Below are 23118 nucleotides of genomic sequence, written 5' to 3' on the forward strand. Positions count from 1 at the left end.
CAGGTTGAACAATTCTGTGCTTTTAAATTTTTTTCTTAAGTTTTTCAGAGATGCACATCTTCACAATGTCACTGCCATCACAGTTGATTGGATTGCAAGGCATCTCTTTGTTGCCCTGAAAACACCACAGAATGAAACTCGAATATTTTTTATTGATCTTGAGCTCAAGAAAAAATCTCTACAAGCCTTGAACAAGCAGCTCAGCAAAAGTAATTCAACTGTATCATCTCTGTTGTCATATCCTTTCTTAAGGTAAGGTACATACTAGTAATAACGTTTTTAAGAGCAAATTTTAGACATGATTTTCACTAAAACTTGAACTGTTAAGGACCAAAAAGGACTTTTTATAGAGGACGAGTTTTGGCATTATGTAAATCTCAGAAATTTTTAAATGTAGTGCCACTTAAGTACTGCTAGTTGAGCTTGGACATACCTAATTTCAAAAAAATGTTAGTGTTTGAGTAACAATTTTAAATGATGCTTAAATACTGATAGGTACTTCTATATGTGTAATGCAAGTGAAAGTCAGCACAAATAACATTTTTTTTACAGTAACCATTTTATCCAGAATAACCAGTTGTTGTGTCAGACTAGCATTACATTTAGCTTGGTCAGGTTGAAGTTTTCCTACTGAAAGCAATGCATTTTCTTTGGTAGCCGCTTGTACTGGCTGGAAGAGTTTGATAACGGCAGCCACGTGTTTTATTATGATATTCTGAACAACACCGTGCACCACATCCTGGCACATGGATTGGTAGAAAAACAGATGAGGAGCTACTGCACCTGTAATGTCACAGAAGCAGAGCTGGGAAGGCCTATCAGCATAGATCTGTCTGACTCCAAAAATCCCCAGCTGCTTTTCATCAGAGGAAGAGACGAAATATGGGCCTCAGATGTGGAGGGTTGCCACTGCTGGAGAACTATCAAAATACCGAATATTCAAGGTCTGAGTGTCTTTTATTTTTCTAGGTAGTTTGTGATTCTTGCTGTCTCTTAATTCAAACAACTTTCATTTCAGGAAATAGCATCCATGAAGCACTGATTATGGAACTGATTGATCTATAGTCAAATGTTTGTGTTCTGTGTTTCCAGTTGTAAACTTTATTCATACAAACTAGAAGAGCAGTGTGAAGATATTTACTGATGCAAGTGTGTATTCTAGTAAAATGTAAAAGAAATGCTACAGCCTCAAGTGCTACTTGTCTATAGATTTCATTTAGAATATTAACACATTATTTTGCTAGGGTTTTGTGTTAGTTATATCTATTGCAGTTAATCTCAATGAAAAGATACAGTAACACCTCATGCCTGAGAATGGCATTGCAGACTTCATCATGTGGGGAAGGTACTTCACGCAGGTAGATAATTCATCTTGTATGACAAACTATCCGTGTTTCACTTCTTGTGATAATAACATTTACTCTTGGTTGCTCAGTTCTGGAGGTGTGCTGGTAAAGCTGCTCTGCTACCAGAAGAGCTGTCTTAGCTGCTCCTGAGAGATGGCAGATCATGGTGGTTTTCATCTTGGAAAAAAGAGCAAAGTTTCTTTAGACAGATCTTGCTTTCGTGTTTCATTTCTTGAATAGCAGTTCTCATAATTATGGGTAATTAAACACCTTCAAATCTACACCTGTAAACTGGAATAGCAGTGTCTCAGCATCATGAGATCTGCTGGGAAATATCAGAAATCTCTTGTCAAGAGGAGGTCAGTGGGGATACAGTGTGGCCAAAATGGCTGTATTGACTCACTGTGAAAACACGTACCCTTCTGCTCTTGTAAAATCATCTGCTCAGGGTTGACTATAAAACTTATTTATGCAATGTTTTCCTACAGGTAATAAAATTGGCAGCTTGACTGCAGATAAGAAATTTATATACTGGACTGCTGAAACAAAGGAGTACACTGAAATTTGGCTAGCAGATAAGGAAAGCAGAAGACATTTTCTTCACAAGAGAGCAAACCACACGCTGAAAATCTTAGCTTACAGCTCAGCAGCACAATCATATCCAGGTAAATGGGATTTGGGTTCTTTTGTGAATGTCACCAGTTTCTATCAGAGCATGTGTTTAAGTTGCAGATGTGTATTTATGTAAAGTATGCTTCATGGATTCAGATACCTTCTACACAGAAACAGTTTGGAGTTTTTAAAAATGATGAATATAAGGACTGGCCTTGTGTTGAATACAATGGAAGGTCATGATGATGAATATTTCATCTCTTTGTTAATGCCAAACTATGCCTATTTTCAAAGTTGTGTCAGACATGGAGATTTAGAAAAGGTGGTGCACATTACAGCACAGAAAAAGAGAAAATATGTTCCACAGTGTTGTAGCCAGAGTTTGATAGTGATGCCTGTTGTGACACAGATTTCTGAGTTTGGTCACGAATATCTAAAACTAAAATGAAGGTCTGTCCTTTCAAAGATAAAGAGTTAAGAACTCTGCTTATTAAAGCGACTTATAATGAAGTACCCAAGAGACAACTACAGGTTACATTATAGCAGACCCAGGCATCACTTAGAACTCCTGATATTTTAAACAAACCATTGTAGAATGATAATGAAATAAATAAAACATTAGTTTTAATAGACAATTAGGATTCATGATACCTATAGGGATTATATTTATAAATGCAGAGGTGTAGAACAGCTACTAGCATGATGAATATATTCAAAATAATTATTGAACTCCAATTTTACATAAAAAACCTGGCAAATATACAAATGAATATTTTAACAAGATTAACTTCTTTGTTATAAAAAAATTTCACATTCTTTTGAGTAGCTGGTACAGTCATGCCTGCCTGTGGCTGCTCTGACCAATGCTCAGGCTATTCTTGCCAGCACTCTGGGCATGTTTGTTCTCATGAGATCTGTGTGGGCTTGGCTTTGATGTAGGAGCCTGGTTTGGCCCTGGTACAGAATGTGCCAATCCCTATCCCCAGGGACAGGGTTTCCTGCAAGAGCCCCAGGCTTGGCTGGTGCAGAAAGGGAAGAACCAAATTTCAGTCCAAATGGATTATTCCTATCCAGAGATCCCCACGGAGATTTTCTAATTTGCATTGACAGCTGCAAAAACATTTGGAGGAATATGCATGAACCTGACTTTGGTAGCAGTGGCAGGGTTGTTCACTTTGGGAGAAAAGATGTTAAGTATGAGGTCAGTTGTCGTGGCCTAAGGGCAAGAACAGGTCCTTGTACCTTCTTTCCTGTGCACATGCCTAAATTTCTTCCTTCTTAGCAGGAAATCCATTTAATATATTTTTATGTTGTTCTAGAAAGAACACCAATTTTCTTTTGTTACTTTTCAGTAACTGTCATTGTCGTTTTCTACTGTTTTCTCCCTCCAGACTCCTTTTCCACCTCCCACATTTGTCTCTCATTATCTGTTGTTACATTACACATGGAAAACTGTTTGGAAGAAAAAGCAGATAACATTTAATTGCTAGAGAAGGCAATGTCTATGCAGCATAACTGTCTTTTCCATTACAGGCAAGTTTGGGCTCATCAATGTGTACTGCCCTGACAAAGATGTAGCAAATTGTACAAACTACATCTTCTACTTCAAGAAGGACCTAAATTTTTTATTAAATTGTATCTTGTCAAAGATAAACAAGCGTTTCTCTGAAGACCAGTATTTTTGTACCCATGAATCAAATAAAATTGTTTCAGGCAGAATTTTCTTCTGTTTCTCTTTGTGAGAGCAGAAAGAATACTTTGTAGTTGTGCTTTCTCATCCGAATGATGGTAGAATCCCATGCAAGTTTGGGTGGGTACAGCCATAATTTTAATTTTTAATCTTTTAATGTCTTTCCTAGATAAAAGATGCCTGATTCTCTTGCCAGACACTGAGAAGCCTACTATCCTTGCTACAACCAACACCAGCTTTACATTAAGCTTGCCATCTGTCACACCACAGCAGCTCTGCCCTGGCATATCCCAGCCTACACCGACATACCTGGTATTTTCCAGACAAATTACAAACATCTGCAGGAACTCAAGGCAATGTTTGTCTGCTCCACAGCAAAAAACATTGGTATGGCTACTTCACACAGAAATGCATGTGATACCATCTATAAACAGGGAATGTGACATTCACTTCTAGTGACTTTATGAACCATTCTGTGGCTTTCTGTCAGCGAGTTTTACCATTTCTACATCCCAACAGTAATTGTCCTTTCTCTATGGTATTTGGAAAGTGGTAGATACCTTAGTTTTTCCTTTGTGCAAGAGCCCCCTGCTTTTTGTCTTGTTTTTTGGTATGTACTTTCTTTTCTGTAGGAAACTGTGATTCAAACATTCTTTTTTTAAACACTAAAGTGTTTTACAATGCAAAAACACCACTGTATTACTTTTTAAGCACACATTTCATTGGCAGATGATTGGGTTGACATATGACTCTCTTTTCTAAGAATGCATGTTTATTATCTGATTTGGGCTTACAGGAATATCAGAGTCCTATTGCTGTCTTAGAGAACCTACAGCCATTTTCAAGTTATGCCATACAAGTTGCAGTGAAAAACTACTATTCAGAAGAGGAAGTGCTGCCTGTGGGAGAAGGCACAGTTGGAACAACTCTGTATGGAGGTTTGTTTCATATTTTATTCTGAATTTGAGCTGAGTTCTCATCTCAGAGGAAGATGTACACAGGTTTAGGCTGTAAATCAGAAAGCAGACAAACAGTCTGATTAAAATATAACCTGGGTAGATCTTCACAAGGTTTTGGCAAACAGGCTTGATGAATTTGTAAGATTCATTCAATACATTTGTATGTATTCTTCAATGTTTTGGCTTATTTGCTTCCTGAGGAAAGATAAATTATGGTTAAAAGTGGCTAAACAGTTGCAGTTTCTGCCTTGAACCACATCTTTAAGTACGTTGTGTTTGAATGTAGGTGTGATTATGTATATTTAAATATCTGTTTTAGGTATTCATTCAGCATTAAGATTTTTTCCCTTGACTTGATGTCACTCTCATGATTGCTGTTTCTAAGGGTAATGCAGATTTGTTTTGTTGTGAACCAGGCTGAAAAGGCAACACTTCATTTTTACTTTTGGCCTGAATGAAAACAGCTCATTTTCAGTTGATTTGAAGAATTTTGATGTGTTCTTTCAGTCCTTGTTCTTTGGGAATACTACAGTCTGAGCTGGATGTCTCCTGTGCTTGTAAATACCTCAGTTAGGGCAGGAAGATGATTCTACTCATACCCTGCTTCACCCTACCTGTTTGCAGCTGTGGGGCAGCTGCTGTGCCAGTTTTCTTGAAGCTCTTGACATTTTCCAGAATGAAAAGGATATGCAAAAATTTCATGTTATGTGTTTGCATGTGTTGCAGCCTAGCCCAATAGAGTTACCTTGCTCAGCATTTTTTCTTGCTTTGCATGTGCAATTCTGCACATGCACATTTGTCTTTGTGAGGAGCTGTCTTTGTTCTCCTCTGCCGATACATTTCTCTGTGTTTTTGCTGAAGTCCCTTGCTGAAAACATGGAAAGAAAACCATTATGAGGGGTAGCTGTGCCCCATGGTGCATATAGTGCTTGCTCTTCTGTTGTGTCAGTTTTGCTCTGTTGTGCCTGGTGTCAGCAGCCAGTGTCAGCTGGATCCACATAAACTCTTCATTTGCAGAGCCATCAGGCACCTCTCTTAATTCCTAAGTCAGCAAGTCAGAATTATAGCCAAGTCTACAGTATATCTGTGTTTTGCTGAAAGACTGTAGAGGTGGTACCTAGGGATGCTTGGTGTGCAACTCACTGGGATGTGGGAATGCTGTGGCCCCCATCTTCATTAGTTTTCTTGCCTGGGTTTTGTTCTGCAGAGTTGGAGCGGTTCTTTTTTTTAGAGAGGGTAAGGGAGTGAAACTGAGAGGCACAGAGCCCTTGGGCACTGGCTCCCTTAGCCTGGCTGCATCAGGGCTGGCCTTGGCTGGCACTGAGCTGTGCTGTGCAGCTGTGCAAGTGGACATTGCTGTGACATGCAGTGAGGGAGCCACAGCTGGACTCCTAAGGTTTTTCTTTACCTCTTTTTACCTCTCTGTGGATTTTGGCTGCTTCAGAAGTTGATAGAATAACTGGAATTAAAGTATGGACGGCCACCACTACGTTTTTCTTACTTTCCTCAATGTCTCTTTCCCCAGCAATCAACTGTGCCCAAGAAAATATTTTATCCAGAACACCTGGCAACAAGTACATGCCAGGAGTCCTGATTGCCTTTCTTTTTCCTTAGGGATACACTCTTTAAAGGTTTCTTTAAGGGTTCATTCAGAGAATAATCAGCCTCTCTTTTTGCCACCATTGTCCAGAGGAAAGCATCACCTGTGAGCCGCCCTGGCTTCTCTTATGCACAGATCATTCCCTGTTTTTTATCCTGGGAGCAGTCACAATTTTCCCCTTAAAAACCCTCTGTTTAAGGTGAGCTTCTTTTCATCTTTCAAATGGAAGTGAAACAAGAGGTGCAGGCATATTATCACCCTTCTCATAGAATCCAGGCATGCTACACTTCCACAGTTCTCTAGTTCAACTGTCCTGGGTATTTTTCTCTTAACATCAGATCCCTTAGCATCTGCACCATCAAGCAAATCTGCTCCCACCCTATGTGGATCTCTGGATATTGTGAGCTGGTCTCTTCTACCTTGCCTGCAGTGAGAGGACTGGAGGCAATGGCCTTTATCTGAGATGAGAGATTCAGATTAGATATCAGAAAAAATGCTTACACTTTCAGGTGGTCAGGCACTGGAATATGTTTCCCAGGGAGTGGTGGTGGAGTCACCATCCCTGGAGGTTTTTAAGAGGCACCTGGTGTTGGGTGATGTGGTTTAGTGGTTACAGTGGTAGTTCTGGTTGACAGTTGGGCTTAATGATCTGGAAGGTCTCTTCCAACCTTGAAGATTCAATCTTCCTATGGAGTAAAACAAACAAACACCCCCAAACACCCAACAATTCTAGCCTTCTATCAGTTGATTTCAATTTTTTGCATGGGATTCCACACCTGTAATATAAAATTTGTGTGATACATAGATTTAATAACATTATATATTATTTGGATGTGGAAAGAATTGACACAATTATTTTTTGTATGGGAAACTCTGCTATGCTGCAGCAATGTACAGCCCTTCAGTGATGAAACATAAAGGTAGATTATAAAATAGGAGACTGGATTGCTCCACTCAAATGGAATTTTTTAGTCTCATGTTAAAATGAAATCTGAAACTCAGAACAGGTTTCTCTAGTTGAGACAAAATAAAAAATCTGGATGAAAATCAAGTCTTAGACAAAAAGCAAAGCAACCAACAAAATACCCTCCGCCCACCCCAGCTTACAAACCCTGAGTATTTTGAATAGATATTTGTATCAGCATTCAGAGCTTTTCAAATTTGTTGAAAAACTTCCAGCCAGCTGTAAATAGAAGGTATATGTGTCCTGACACTTATGTTCTCAATTTCATGAATGTAACTGCCAGTTTAAATTGTAATCAGATGCTGCTAGAGCCTCTTGAAGTGTGTACACTATTTAACACCTCTGAAGCTGTGTGAATTCCCTCAATGACTTTTTCTCAATTCTCTAATGAAGTGAAAGAAGCTTGGAATAATTTGTGCTTTCCATCAAATAGCAAGGTAGAGGGAATGAAAAAAAGAGGAAGACAATGCATTGCTCCTGCCACAGAGTGTCACTCTTACTCCACATATGTTTTAGCTAGACAAATAAAAATTTGTCCTTTCCTAGTCTAGTTTCTGTATATTTCATTAAATAATCTCTGGTCTAGCTACTAGGATATGAAATAAAACATATGGACTCATCATTTTGATGTGGGAACATAAATAGTGTAATGACTTGTTAACTTTTTACCTCTCTGGACAGCTCAATAGGAAATAAAGAATTTTTTATACAGATCAGGGACATACCTTATACCATTACAAAGTCTGTGATCTTAAAGCTTCAAAGCAAGGGTTGATTTTTCCAGAACAATTAGTGAGTAACTAGCTGGTATGGACATCTGACCAGCAACCCAATTTCTCCCTTACACAGCTCAGCCAGACTCTGTTTCTGAGAAAAATTTTTAAATTATGTGAAATAATGGATTTTATTCCCTCATAAGTTTCCATTCAATAAAAGACTTTCCAATCAGAGTAGTGCACAGTTTTTGTGTCTTTTTTCTTTGTGAGTGTGTGCATATTCAAGTAAACATCGTATTAAACTCACATCTGAGACCTTGATTAGGAAGTTAAGAAGGAGTAGGAATTCAGTAATATGACTATAGATGTAGAAGTGTACATATATGTACATACATATATATATATATATTATATATGTGTGTGGGTGGGTTTTCCTGGTGTTCAGGTTTTTGTGGGTTTTTTATCTGTATTGGGATAGCCAAGAAAATACTAAAAGTCCCTCAAAATATTTTGAACTTGTCTTCAGCTGACTGACAATACCAGAATATGAGTTTTACATGTGTAGAGTTTCAGTCCTGTGAATGAATTATATTAATACACTTACATCCTTCTTTTCTTTCCTTGGTGACGTTTCTTGACTACTCTAAAAGGGAGATTAATTTTTCTTTCTGTTTCAGTACCAGAGGCAGTTAGCACTATTAAAATATTAGTTTTGTCTGACACCACCATCAACATATCCTGGAGTGAACCTCTGAAGCCAAATGGACCTCTTGAATTCATCCGCTATCAGATCTCTGTCAATTTGTTGCCTCCTGTCCCAGCGACACCACTGCGAAAAAGTGAATTTTCAAATGAGATGCTTGCCTGGTCTGTCAGTAGGCTCCAACCTGGAACAAATAATTCCTTCAAGGTATCATTGCAAGTAGTTTTAATGGTCTGTTCAACCTGCAAATCTTTAGACTTCTCTTCTGCAAAGTAGACAAATAAAAGTATGCAATGTGGATTCATAAGAACAAAATTTGCTGCTTCTCCCTTTACAGATGAAGGCTAAAAAATATAGTAAATCTGGACAGCAGGTCTATGATCAGAGTGACATTTTCAGAAGTAAACATGTTGTCTGCAGAATGTGCACAGGGTATCACAAATAGAGTGATTTACACAGTTGGGAGAACATTCAGATGATGGCAGGAGGGGATCTGTAGGTCCTAATTTGATTTTAGGCTTTTGTAAATGATTTGGATAATATAATGGAAAATATATATACACACACATACCTAAATACCTGTATGTGTATATGCAAGTATGCACACCTAACTGGTCATATTTGCCTGTGGCTTAGTGAAAAGCAATGTGCTAGGGCACTTCTTGACTTTGAATTTCTGTGGTTCTAAAACACTGCCTAATATGTGATGTGACATCTGCACAGCTGTGTAAGATTGTGTGGCACTTAAGAAAGATCTAGAAAGAGAAGGGAATTGGTAGAAATCTGAGATGAGAAGCTAAGAAGAGTCTCTGAGGAAGGGTACTCCTGGACATGAACTTTCAGCCTGAAGGTATATAACCTTGCAGCTATGAGGGGCAGAATCTCTCTACACCTTAATCTCTATTGCCTGAATACTCTCTTGTTTGAAACGTCGGTCTGCCAAACACTTGGTTCTGCTAAAGCAAAGCTGCCTTTCCAGCTGCTCTGGTATTGTACAGTTCATCCATTGCCTTACTAGGTTCTTGCTTTCCATCCTGATGAGAACTGGTTTTCTGAAAGTGCCCCTGTCATTGCAAAAACATTTGAGACTCCAGCTGCACCTATCAACATAGTCCCCAGAAACACCAGTTTCCAGCTAGAATGGAGAGCTCCTCTGCACATCAGTGAAAACAACTTCTGGTTTGAGCTGCATAAGGTAAAAACACCTCTAAGTTTTGGGGTGGAGTTTTTCAGATCAGAGAAAATTTGACCTACTCTGCTCTGGTAAGCAGGACAGGGTGGGTGGCAGGATGTACATGAAGAGTCTCAGTGGATAATTTGGGCATGGTGATGTCAGTCTTAGCTGCTCAGCAGGGGCAGGATGGAGTCAGCATTTGCCAGGAACAAGGAGCAGTGCAGCTGTAGCATTTAGTGCTCCACAGTGCCAAAGGACATCCTGGATGACCTCACCAGAATTCCTTCTGAGTCTCCTGTTTCAGCAGTTCTATCCCTGTTTCCTCACTGCCCTGCCCCAACTGGGTTTGCAGTTGCAAATCCTATGTCTGCCCTGCACAAGAAAAAGAAGAAAAGGTTTCTCAGCAGTAAATATTAACTACAACCTAGTATCTGGATTTATCTTCCTGTGACAGAGGTGAGGAGAAAATGCCAGAGAGAAGACCAGGTCCAAGAAGTAAGGAGTAAGGGCTGCAGTGAGAGCAGCATGCATGGAAAATTCAGACTTCAACATGTGAACCACTGGATGCAGAAAAATTCTTGTCCTAAACTGGATCATGCAGATTCTTTACTATAGAGAATCAGATTCAATAGACCTACACCAAACATTTTCCTGCCCTAAAATAAATGCCACATCACAATTCCACTAACCCACCACCTCCTTTCAATTGCATCATGGCAAGCTGAACTCATGGGCACGATGATCCAGAAATAAAAGGGGAAGGCTCCTTTTGGCTGTGTAAAGCAGGCACTTAATCTGTTATTCTTTGTTACTGCCAAGACTTGTAGGTCTCCTGAAAAGAAAGAAGAAAATTAGGGTTTGTGTCCTTGGTCTCTGAGAGGACAGAGTCCCATGGTTGAAAGAGCACCTGCGTCATATTTCCACTATGATATTAAGAGGTGGCAAAGTAGTTGATCTACCCAGGAATAGAACTGTGACACACTTTCAGCAGAAAGTTGACCATAATGATATTTTATTTCTCTAGTGGCCAACAAAAAGTGACTGGTTTTCTCCTGTGAACACTACATGCACAGGAAATCTTGTTTACAAATGCAACCTCACAGGAACTCTTCCTTGGACCAACTACTTAGTAAGAGTCACAGTAGTTTATGTCACAGGAGTGAAAAGCACTTCCTCTTCCACAAGCTTTAAAACTACAGGTAAGCACTTAACGCATAACAAGATGTTAAGACTTTACAGGATGTGAACATTAAACATAATATTTTCAAAAATTTAGCAGGGAATTTTCTTATACTAAGACCCAATAGTTCTCTTTGTTTGAAAAATGAATAACACAATACCATACATTAAGATGTAATAGGGGGAAAGAAATGAGATTCATTTCCAAGTGGAGCAGAGGAAAGAGTGAGGGGAACTGAAATGAACTGTCTGTAATGCAAGTGAACTTATTACTGGTGAAAAATTTGGGTAAAAATTTACACGTGGGTAAAAATTTTAGAACTCATCTATCACAAAGAGAAGGCCAAGAATTCATTCTCTCTGAGGATTATTAATATAGACCCTCTTTCCTTTTGTATGTCTAAACACTCATGTGTGCATCAGATTTTTCTCTGTGCCTGTTGGCCCTTTGTCATGCTACAAACACATTTTAAGGATTCTGTTTCTTCCCTGTTTGGCTTAAGCTGGTGTTCCTAGTAAGCCAGGAGTTCCTAAAAGAGCCGAAGACTCCAAAAACTCTCTACAGTGGGAAAAGGCTGATGACAATGGAAGCAAACTGATATACTACATCTTAGAGGGCAGGTAAGCAATGCATGAGGCACTCTTCCCATAGGTAACAGCCCAGAACAAATCTGGGTGTGCTGGGCTTTTCAGGTTTCCTCTGATGGGAAGAATGAAATGTATATGATCAGAAAGGCTCTTCCCATTGGGATCTCTTTCTTAGATAAACCAAGAACCCATAATTTCCAGAATTTCTGGAAAACACAGAACAACATTTTCAGAGTAATCTTGAAATAGAATTATATAATTAGATCTATGTCAGGGAACTAGAGGATTTGGAGAGAATTTCAAATCACAAATCTTACATGTAGTATGTATTTTTGGCTGATATATATGTATAAATATATTAGTGTTCAGAGGACTGAAAGAATATTGCCAGAAAGAAAGTATTCCCACCCATGTGGGATGACTGCATAATTTTTAAAGTGCTCTGTGATCAAATTCCAATTGCCTGGGCTACTGATGTCACAATAGAGTGCCAGCTCACTCTTATTCCTGCACTGGCATTGGAAGGGCTGATTGGGCAGGTTAGAGTATATTGCTGTGGGCAGTGACTTTGAATTTCTAATTTTTTGACCATGACTCTGGAGAGATTCCTTTAAAGCAGTCAGTGCAAAGTTTAAGTAATGCATTATTTTAAAACTAGGAGAATCTATCTTCTGAAATATTCCAGTGATTGTTTGAAGTCATTACTGATGGAGGGCAGCAATTTTCTAAACTCAGCCATTATTTCTTTCTCTGTGCTTATGAAAGTTAAGCACTGACAGCACTCTCAGCTGGAAATGCTTTACCTATATAAGTTTTCACCCAGACATATTTTCCTGGTGCTGTAAGCTTCCTACAGTTCCATGAGCATGCAGGAGCACTGACCTGCATGCTCTGGGAAAACAATAATTTTGATATGCCAGGAGATATTCTGTACCTGATTTGCTGCAGATGGCTAAGGAAAAGTCAGTCCCTTGGTCTGTGCCAGGGCTGTGCATTAGCTGCTCCAAACTCCAGCTTCTTATTTATGTCTGGAGTCATAATGCTTCACTGAGGTGGTCTTTTAATGTAGTCAACTTTTCTCTTGCAGTTTTGAATGTACACAGGCTGATGGTTTTGACTGAATTTCCCACCAGGTAGAAAAATGTTAGGCTACTTGCATGGCATTCTAGAAAATGTTTGCCTAACCCTTTTAATCAACCTCTGTTTTTCATATAGCTATAGTGGCAACATGTACACACATAAGGGTGTGAGTTTTCCCATGTCTTTCTGGTTTAGAAGTGTTTGGCCTTTTTTCTTCATTAAAGTGTGTTGGGAGAATGAGTGACTCGCTCATGAAGGTCATTTCACATGATGTATTACGGTGTTGTGTGACATGAAATGATATTTTAGATATGGCCTTTCAACTTTAAGTATGTGGTCTTCTTTTGGTTGGTGAATAATCAGCTCTGAATTTATTGTGAGCAATCAATCTCAGTCCAATGGGGAAAGGAAGAAAAACACCCAGCAGTCAGCAGATACTATGGGAAAGTGGTTAGCTAAAGAATGGTATCTCCACTGCCAATGACTTGCTTCCCATTTAGCTTGTGAAACCTGATGCACAAGAGACACTGAATTACTCTGGGTCTGGAAGGGAAAAAAGCTCTAGCACAGTAGATTTGTTTTTGTTTTTGTTTTTTTTGCCATAAAGCTAAATAAGAACATTTTTAAATCTTGACTGCGAGGCATATACTGAAACAGGTGAATCAGACATATATTGAACAGTTTTTCATGTGTAAAGTGTTCTAGTATTTAATTTCCAATGCCAAGATAAAGATGTTTGGTTCCTAGCACAGCTGAAATGGCATGCCAGAATTTTCTTCTCTGTAGCCAGAATCCCATGACCAGATTGAGCTTTTATGCAGGCAGAGAAATGCTGTGAAACCATGAGACTGAAGCAAAGAATAGGCTGGGGGTGAAGCAGTAAACTGCCCTTGTGGCATTAATGACATTCCTGTGTCGTGCTGTGCATGCTGCAGGAAACAGTCTGGCAACAGCAGCAATGTGAAGTCCACGTGGGAGGTGGTTTACAATGGCTCCTGTGGCAGTATTTGCACATGGAAGGCCAAGAACTTGGAAGGAACTTTCCAGTTCAGAGCAGCAGCTGCAAATGTGCTGGGACTTGGTGAACACAGTGATGTTAGCATGGATATAATTTTGAGTGAAGGTATGTCATGTACTTCTGTATTCTGTTAATCCTCGTTTTGTTATTCTAAATAGTCATACCAATTTAGGAACAGAGACTGGCTATTTTAATAAGAATAATCTTGCAAAGATAATGTCTCTAATAGGTAATAAATGGCATTGTTTTTATTGTGACCTCTGCTGCTAGTGCTCATCCAGACTCTTTTGCTCAGAACAGTGGGCCTGAAAGGTGCTTCTCCTCATTTATAGTACTTTGTCTCTGTGGCTCTGCTGCTCTGCTTTATGATGTGATTCTTGGAAAAAAGACAAGCTCATCCACTGGGTAGAAATATCAGAATTACTTCTTGCCTTCAGCCAGAATGTTAGCCTTTCACTTTGTGGGTGCTTTTGGAAATCCCACCTTGAGTAGTCAAACAGTTCAGCATTTTCTGTTTCTGCATACACATTAGGTCGCAGGAATGGACCAAGTCTGGGGGAGAAGGATTAGTCTGACCAAATACACACCCACATAGAGCCTACAAGAGAACTTTGTGCAGTGAAAGACTTTTACATAGCTGAAGGGTTCTCTCAGGTGTGCTCTGCTGCATAGGATTGCATCGCATTCATACACAATAATTGAACAAGTTTCCTTTTCTCTTTAACAGATAACATGATGTCCATGGGCACCATCATTGCTGTTGCTTCTGTGGTTGGAGTTGTTGTGCTGTGTTTGGCTGTGGTCATGCTATTTGGTTTTGGTATGTGATTGAGGTTTTTGTTTACCCTTGGTTTGCCAAGCCTTGGTGAAAGGCAGTTCAGGGGGTGGGAAATGATTGGCCTCCAGGTTTAGGGAAATGCTCCCTCCCTAGGATGGGAGCTGGGAGGAATTTGTATATTCTAATTCTTTGGGGCCCTAGAGATGGCTTATTATATTTTTGGTATGAAGGGCAGGATAGAAGTTCACTCCATCTTCAGGCATTTCTTGCTGTTGATTACCTGCAGGGAGAGCACAGGAATGCTTAAGGAACTCTAATACTTGTGTGTATCCTTATAAAAACTTGACCTTACTTTGAGAGTGAAACACTTAATGATCTCCTTTTCTATTCCAGTGTGGAAACAAAGATTGAAATCCACAAAACCAGCCTTGCCTGGACAGATAGTGTTTATCAAGGAAGATAAAGAACTAGCTCAACTCAGGGGGATGGCTGAGACAGTGGGACTAGCCAATGCCTGCTATGCCATACGGTAGGTCCTCAGAGCAAATGTATTTTAAGGACAAAAACATCAAAGAGGTCTTTTCTGGACCAGTTTACAGGGCACTGATCCCTGAAACCTCAAGGTGGAGTTAGGAGCTGCGTGTTTGCTGCAGGGCAGGTCTGCTCCAAAGGATGCCCTGCCATGCTGCCCCTCTGGCACACAGCCCAGCCTGGATCCCCCCCAGCCCATCCTTCATGTCACTCTGGCAAGAAACACAAGTGCACACGGAAGGAAGAGGACCTGGTGTTTGTTTTCCAGTAACTTCCAAAGCATCCAGGCCTCACCTGAGCTCCCCTTAAATATACCTGCTGAGGCAAAGAGTACCAGTTTCGCTTGAATTTTGATAGAATTTCTGACATCCTTAGGCATGAACAAGTGACTAGTATTGCTGTTTTGTAGCACTCTTCCTTCTCAAGCAGAGATTGAATCACTGCCAGCTTTCCCTCGGGACAAACTCAACTTACACAAATTTTTAGGAAGTGGTGCCTTTGGAGAGGTATATGAAGGGACTGCAGTAGATATCCTGGCAGATGGAAGTGGAGAATCCAAAGTAGCAGTCAAGGTAATCACAACAATCTGTTCTCTTGCAACAGAATGGGATGGGCAGAGAGATCTGTCTCAGAGGTTTTGCCTGAGAAATGGGTGTTGGGCTGATCTGGGTGTTTTCTTGCAGTGTTTCTTGCAAATCTCTTGTAATGATTTCTGGGAAATAATGTGTATTTAAGGCCACATCTATGTCTGATGGTTTTACTTAAGCACTATGTAGTAACAGTGATGATGATGAAATGTTTCTGCACTTCTGCTTTCCGTTGAGCAGACTTTGAAGAAGGGTGCGACAGACCACGAGAAGAGTGAATTCTTGAAGGAGGCACACTTAATGAGGTAGGGACAGCTTTGTCCCTGGGCACCCTTCAAAGCTGGTGGTGGCTTTCCAAGGGAATGAAAGTAGCACTTTCCTCTAAACAGATTATTGGGGCATTTTTGGGGTTTTCTCATGTTTCTGTCAAACTAGTAAATCACTACTGATGAATATTATGTAACTAAAGCTGTAAATCTGACAAGCAAAATTTAAGCCATAGACTGCAAGTTCAATATGCTCATATCATGGATTTATTTGGGATTGTACTGGTGTATTTCAGTATCTTTGTTCCCCTAAACCAAGTTAATTGCCAAAGGCAATGGTCAGAATTCAACTTATCCCATTTTACTGAAGGAAACAAATCAGAATAAACTGATGCCTAGAAGTTGTAATTTTCAGTGGAAAATATTTTTTAAAAATGTGCCACTAGGGGCTGCCACATACCCCTTCTATTGAGGTAGTGTTAAATTATGCATCTGTCACCACTGCAAGAATTTCACATAGCAAGCTTTGTGTTTCAGCTGGAAATCTTGTTTTCTAGAGTGTCCCTAGAAACAAGCTCAACTGTAGTTTTCAACTGGTACTACAAGACTGAGAGTGTAGTTTAGTTTTCAGATGGACTTTTGCATTTCTTTGACTTTTATTTTATTCATGCAGAAATAAAGGCAATTTTTAAAAAATAAGGATTAATTTCTGCGCAGAAAACTTGGTTTATTCCAGTTATTAAACTGGAAACTGATTTTCACAGCATTCAATTTTTTTTGTGGTTACATGCTTAAAAATATATCTTGCATTTTTTGCCTTTTATGACACACTGTAACTGAATGAGGTAAAAGGATTGTTAAAATCAAAATTTGACCATGTCATTACAGTGCAAATTAATGATAAAGAGTAAGAATTGTGTATAAGCTCCTCATAATCCATTTTCAGTCTACCTAGCAATCATAAACACAGTTAAGGTATTTTTTCCTGTGTAGTACTGTGTAGAAATTATATTAACCCATAGTTAAAATTTCTGAGGTTCTCTCAATTCTTGTTGCAGATAATAATCCAAACCCAGGAATCCTGGAGGAGTATATAATTGAAATTTTTTTGCATTTAAATGTAAACATTAACATGAGCCCATATATATACACCAATACAATGAATCAGAAATGAAGAGAGTAGAAAAGTTTATGTATTATATAATCCCCATAGTCACTAAAAACCACCAGCAGCAATGACAAAAATAATAACAATAATAACAATAATAACAACAACAATAATATTTCTTTTATATTATTTGAATATTTAATTTTTTAATATAAAACAATTATTTTATTCCATCATAGAGGGTTTAATGATTTCATTTGATGTTCATCTGTGAGGTCTCATAAATTAAACCAAGGATAGAAAGGAAAAACAAGTGCATCTGAGTGCTTACATATAGATAAGGTATATAAGATACAAGTTGCAAGATATGTAGGTGCAACTTTTATTATGCTTGCCTTTTTGGATGTTCATTAAAATTTGGCTTTTAATGTTATACATGTTGGCTCAATTAAGCCAGAACTATTTGTTCCTTTTTATTGGTATGCAGCAAAGGGAAAATTGAGTTGCTTCTATTTCAAAAAGTCATTTTCTGTTGGTAATTGATGAGTCATTTGTGTGCAAATACGTGTAGGAAATTGTTGTGTCTGTCCCATCCCTCGGGAAGTAAGGCGTGAGAGTTCAGTGGAGAAAGGTCTGCACTGGGTGCAGAGGAAAGTGCCAGGTGTTCCTTCCCCTCTTTTTGTTCCTGAAAGTGCCGAAGTTTGTCTGATTGAGAGGTATGTGCTAGGGGCCATGGGGAACTGTCAAATTCTAAATCGCACTTTTTGCAAGAGTCTTTGCCCACACCTGAGATTAGGTGAATTGAAAGAGATTAGAAGGAAAATGTCCCTCTATTGTTTGTTTACGCTGCTGCATTTGACAGCATCAATTCTACCAATAGAGTCAAGTTTCTCTGACTGCTTGTGCAAGTGCTTTCATGCAGTGTGAGAGAGGAAAAGCATTTTCTAACACAAGTGAAGTGATTCAAAAAACACAGGCACTGACAGAGGCAATAAATATTCTTCATTCTTTGAAGAATACTTGCAGTACTGAGAGTACTGATTGCTTTGTGATAATCCCTGTTTTAGACACACACACAAACAATTGCTAGTATACTTAGAAGTATTACTCATATGTATTTTCTTCCTCTTGCAAATGTACTGTGAAAAACTGTCCCCTGCTAAACTGTGAAAATAATATATTGCACCTTGTGCTTTTACTTTTGTGTATTTCTCTGAATCAGCAGTTCTACTGTGAATATAGTAGTAAAAATACTTTATTAAAAGCATGTAGATACCTTTCATGTAGAGGTGATGAATCATCTTATTCCTAGAAGAAATTGCCATTTGGCTACTTTTCTTTGCTTCCTGGAAATACGATGAAGTGTGCTTTTTAATATGTGTGCATGCATTAGAGCACCTGTCAAAGACAGTGTAAGCCTGTGTTTTGGAAGGATGTTCCTGAACTCTGCCCATGACTGAGCAAATCCAGGCACCGAGCTACTGAATCATGTTCATAGAAGCAGGACTGTAAAGGCCAAACCGCTCATTCATTGCTTGCAGATATAAACACTCTGTTAGCTATCAACCAGCTGAATTTCTCATATGTCATCTTACATTTGTTTCCTTCTGTTTAGCAAATTTGATCATCCCCACATTCTGAAGTTACTTGGTGTGTGTCTGTTAAATGAACCTCAGTATCTTATCCTGGAGCTGATGGAAGGAGGGGATCTACTTAGCTATTTACGAGGAGCCAGGAAGAAAAAGGTGAAGACCATAAGAATCATATTTTTAACCTGTAACTGCCCACAGTTTCTCTGTTCAGTTTTTCCCTTTCTAAAAGTCCATGCTGATGTTCAGCTGTTTCTGTACTTGCAAAGTCTGACCTGGTTTTTCCTTAACACCCTGGGGACGTCAGTATTCAGTGCTGACCTTGCAACCAATGATGCTGTGAAGAAGATTGAATGTCATTAGATCACTGACCAAAATTGTGGTTTCAGTCATGAGATGTCTGCTGATTTCTCACTGTGAAAATCATAAACTGTCCTTTTGAAACTGGTAATAAATAATGGTGGTCATGTATGTGGTTTATTAGGAATCATAGAGGGGTTTTTTTGTCTTTTAATAACAACAGTATCCTTAATGTGAGAGGCATAGTCCGAGCATAGAAGAATATACTGTCCCTGTGCCTGTGTCCTCAAATTCTTTAGAAGGAAAGAAAAGAATAAAGGATAAACAATTTCAAGTAATTTTTTTCTCCAATTAGTGTGCGGATTGGGAATATGCATGGCATTGACGTGAGGTCAAAATCAAATTTTATAGCATTATAGCAATTGCATAGTTCATTTACACAATCAGATACAATCTGCAGTCATTGCTGAATTCTACTGAAATGGATATACATGTGTTCTACTAGAAAAAACTATTATACTGATTAATGCAGCTATACATTTCAAATGGGGAAATACATTTCAAATGGGGAAATATATTTCAGTGAGGAATTCTCACATGGGGAGTTTGTCATTCTGAGCTGGTAAAGCTGGAAGAAATAGCTAACTTCTGTCTTTGTTTCTTGTAGCTCCAGAGCCCTTTACTGAGTGTCACTGACCTCTTGGATATATGCTTGGATGTTTGCAAAGGCTGTGTCTATTTAGAGAAAATGCATTTTATACACAGGTACAGAACGTACTTTCTTAGTCTTCCCAGGTTTACTCACAGAAAACTCATTATCTTACCCAGGAAAAAATGTCTAGAAAAATGTCACAGTGTAACATGACAGGAGAGAGCACTGGAGTAAAATCTAAGGCTATGCTTTTCTGCTAAATATCACTCACAGTTCTTTCCCAAAATAGTGGGCTTCTCTAAGATCTCAACCAAGGAGTTACTGCACCCTAGGCAAGAATCATATCAAGTACAACAGAGAGAAGGACAAGTGGAAGATCCATGGTAGTGTCTTTGTCTGCCTAGTGGGTAGCTTTAGAGGACACAGAGGCAGAATTTTCTCAGAGAGGTACAGGGAAAAGATGAGAAGCAACAGGCACAAATTACAGCAAAGGAAATTAGATAATGTTGTTCACAATATCCCAGAACAATCGCTGAAACAGGTCGTCCAGAAGGGCTGTGTCATCTCCAGTCCTGAAGATATGCCAAACTTAACTGGGTGAGGCCCTAAATCACTCCATCCAGCCTTGGGGCTGGCACTGCTCTGAAGAGAATATTGAGCCAGAGTCTTACAGACCTGAGTTTTTCTGCAATGCTAACTCCATCCTCTTTTCTCTGCCTTACAAATCAGGGACTTGGCTGCTCGCAACTGCCTTGTGTCCGAGAAGGAATATGGGTGTTCATCCCGGATAGTAAAGATAGGAGATTTTGGGCTTGCCAGAGATGTCTATAAAAATGATTATTACAGAAAAAGAGGAGAAGGTCTACTCCCTGTCAGATGGATGGCTCCTGAAAGCCTTATTGATGCTGTCTTTACAAGTCGCTCTGATGTCTGGTGAGTTACAGCTGCCACAAAGCTGTGGCAAAAACCATATTAAATTCTGCAGCAAGAAAACATTGGTTTAGAGGAGGAATTACAGGGTTGTATATTGCCATCTCTAATAATTTTTAGGCTCTGGAAGACTTCCTCCTAAGTGAAATTTTAAGGATCTAATGAAACATTTGATACCACGACAATATATTTAATGGATAAATTTCTTTATGCTTTAAGATCTTTGGATTTTGGCTGGCAGGAACTAGCGTCACTCAAATAATTTTACAGTTGTACCAGGCCCACAATGTGGTTCTTGCTTGATTGGGCAGTGAATTGACTGCCTGCATGCTGTTCCATTTTGTTTTCCATTAGGTTTATTGACGTTTCCTTCCAATAGCCAAATACTTTGCCCTTACAGTTTCACCCTCTTCTAGTGACTTTTTTATTTTGAAGACCAGACTTTGCAGCATCGTCAGGGGAAGGTCACGGTACTTTTTTTTGTGGAGGTTAGCTAGAAGTGTGCATTTGAGTGGCTTTGAGTTTATTGTGAAGAAGCAGAGATCCACTGTCAGGAGACATGACAAAAAAATCCACCCAGAATATACCAGATCCATGAAACCTGGTATTCACACCAGTTCAGATTTAGGTGGCCACATGTACTCAGCCCATGGGTCTTGTCCAAGTCCCCAGTGCCTGCCCCTATCTATTTGACTGCTACTCTTGCTCTTATCTAAGAAAGTAGTTTAGTACTCTGTGCCAAACCAAATGAGATGCTGATTGCTCCACAAGTGGTGCTTGGGAGAACTTGTCTTTCTCCATTTTAAACCACACCTCTAGAGATTTCAGAACACTTGTTTATATGAGAACATGCTCAACCTGAGTGTTTCCTGGGAAGGATGTGGGCTCTCAGTGTTTTCTGAGCTGCAGCTCAGCGAGTCTGGGAAAGCATCTCAGTTCTACACATTTATTTTAGCTATTCCAAGGCTGGCTTAGGGACAAATCTGAATTATGTCTTTTTACTCCTTATTTTTCTGAGTCTTATTCTTAGGTTAGACACAATCTAACTGTTAATAGGGAGATTTCAGGATGGCTATGGTTAGTAATTTTTCTCTTTTTCTTTTTTTCATGGTGCTTCTCAGGGCTTTTGGAGTACTAGTGTGGGAAACATTGACTTTGGGTCAACAGCCATATCCAGGCTTCTCCAATACAGAAGTTTTACACCATGTACGATCAGGAGGAAGGTTGGAAACTCCAAACAATTGTCCTGATGACCTGTAAGTTAATTTGTTAAAATGTTGTTGATAATATTCATAAGAGGCAAGAGGCTTTTTGCCAGTTGGTCATAATTTTGAAGGTTGGTCATGCCCACAAAGGGCCCAACATCCTCCAGTTTAATTTCCAATGAAACTGGCCAACCTGCTAATTCATCCAGTAGACAAACCTGTGAATAAGAATTTAAGGCATGGATCTGGTAGTAGTGTAAGAACAGGCTGAGAGTACCTGAAGATATTGGTTAGAAGTTAAGATGGCTCTAAGAAAGACTTTACTGGTACATCATGTGTCTGTGACTGTAGATAAAACTCTCTTTCTTAATGGTAGGTGCAGGAATATGCTAATAATAGAACATACGTGAAAAATAAACTCTGCCCTTTGTAGAGAGGATTCAAAACAAGCCAGTAAGAAAAGCTGAAGCAGTACAGGAAAAAGGAAGTCTGCACCTCTGGTTTGTCTTTATCTGAACTGGATAAGTAAATCCTTCAATTTCTGTTTGTGTCTTGAGCACAAAACTCAGGTTTAATTGCAAAATTCTTGCAATTAACAGAATAAAATAAATACATCAAGTGGATCAAACCCATACTGTCCAGAGGTGTGTGAAGGAGGAAGCAGAATATGAGCTTAACAATCACTCAGTATTTTCTAATTTCATGTCTCAATTTCTTTATCACACACTCAGCAAAAGCAGTCACAGCAATGCACTTGACAGCTGGTTCTACAAAAGGAGAGGCTACTGGAGTGAACAATTCTTACTCCCAGGGCAGAGGAAAAGACTTGAGAATAATTCTGTGTTTGGCAGGACAATATCTCCATAATAGATCTTACACTAGTAAGAGTGTTCTGAGCTTAAGAGAAGAGTGATTATTTATCATTATGTAGATATAGCTGAAATACCATGTTAGTTATAAAAAACACAGAAAAACCCCAAACCAAGCTTTAGCACTCGGAGGAACTGAAGAACTGAAGAGATTAGAATTTTACTTTAATAACAGAGGGAAAACTGGAAGTCACTGAACAAATGAAAGCCCAAAGAAATTTTAATTGCAATATTTTCTGCTGAGAAAGGTTTCCTAAAAAAAAATTCTAACATCTTCCCTATGAATAAAAAAGCACAGGAGGCAGCTATATCCATGTACTAGTCTGACATTCAAACTTAAGCAAAGGCTCATAAATTGCCTTAAAATGAATGACTGGATCTTCAGAAAAATCAAGAAAATTTTGTTTGAAATAATTTTTAACATCCCAGATCTTGAATGTAGCAGAGCAGAGGTCTTACATACTGGGCTGCCTGTTGTAACTTGTAGGATCAATGCCTAATAGTAGTTTTTGAAAGCCAAAAAGCTGATGAGCTTAGACTCTTGTACCATCTTTTATCTCATTTGGTGAACACTCAGCACCTGCGTGCAGCTTCTGTCAGTAGCATAAACAGCTTTTTGCTGCTTTGCTAGGTCATTAATGGCAAGCCAGGATTCTTGACATTCCTGCTTCCTT

General features: G+C 39.1%; 1 protein-coding gene across 1 annotated transcript in view; it reads left to right on the forward strand.

Moving 5' to 3' along the window:
* Window positions 1–23118, forward strand: part of ROS1 (ROS proto-oncogene 1, receptor tyrosine kinase) — a 68057-nt gene that overhangs the window by 30926 nt on the left and 14013 nt on the right. The window contains exons 25-42 of the mRNA XM_059468286.1: window positions 41–252; window positions 658–944; window positions 1835–2011; window positions 3818–4035; window positions 4445–4586; window positions 8565–8797; window positions 9609–9785; window positions 10789–10963; window positions 11447–11564; window positions 13547–13734; window positions 14357–14449; window positions 14801–14936; window positions 15348–15510; window positions 15766–15830; window positions 18515–18644; window positions 19456–19553; window positions 20170–20373; window positions 21492–21626. Of these exons, the coding sequence (XP_059324269.1) occupies window positions 41–252; window positions 658–944; window positions 1835–2011; window positions 3818–4035; window positions 4445–4586; window positions 8565–8797; window positions 9609–9785; window positions 10789–10963; window positions 11447–11564; window positions 13547–13734; window positions 14357–14449; window positions 14801–14936; window positions 15348–15510; window positions 15766–15830; window positions 18515–18644; window positions 19456–19553; window positions 20170–20373; window positions 21492–21626 (2951 nt within the window). The remainder of the gene's footprint in view (window positions 1–40; window positions 253–657; window positions 945–1834; window positions 2012–3817; window positions 4036–4444; window positions 4587–8564; window positions 8798–9608; window positions 9786–10788; window positions 10964–11446; window positions 11565–13546; window positions 13735–14356; window positions 14450–14800; window positions 14937–15347; window positions 15511–15765; window positions 15831–18514; window positions 18645–19455; window positions 19554–20169; window positions 20374–21491; window positions 21627–23118) is intronic.

This window comes from Ammospiza nelsoni, chromosome 3 (genome assembly GCF_027579445.1).
Source record: "Ammospiza nelsoni isolate bAmmNel1 chromosome 3, bAmmNel1.pri, whole genome shotgun sequence".
In the NCBI taxonomy this organism is placed as follows: domain Eukaryota; kingdom Metazoa; phylum Chordata; class Aves; order Passeriformes; family Passerellidae; genus Ammospiza; species Ammospiza nelsoni.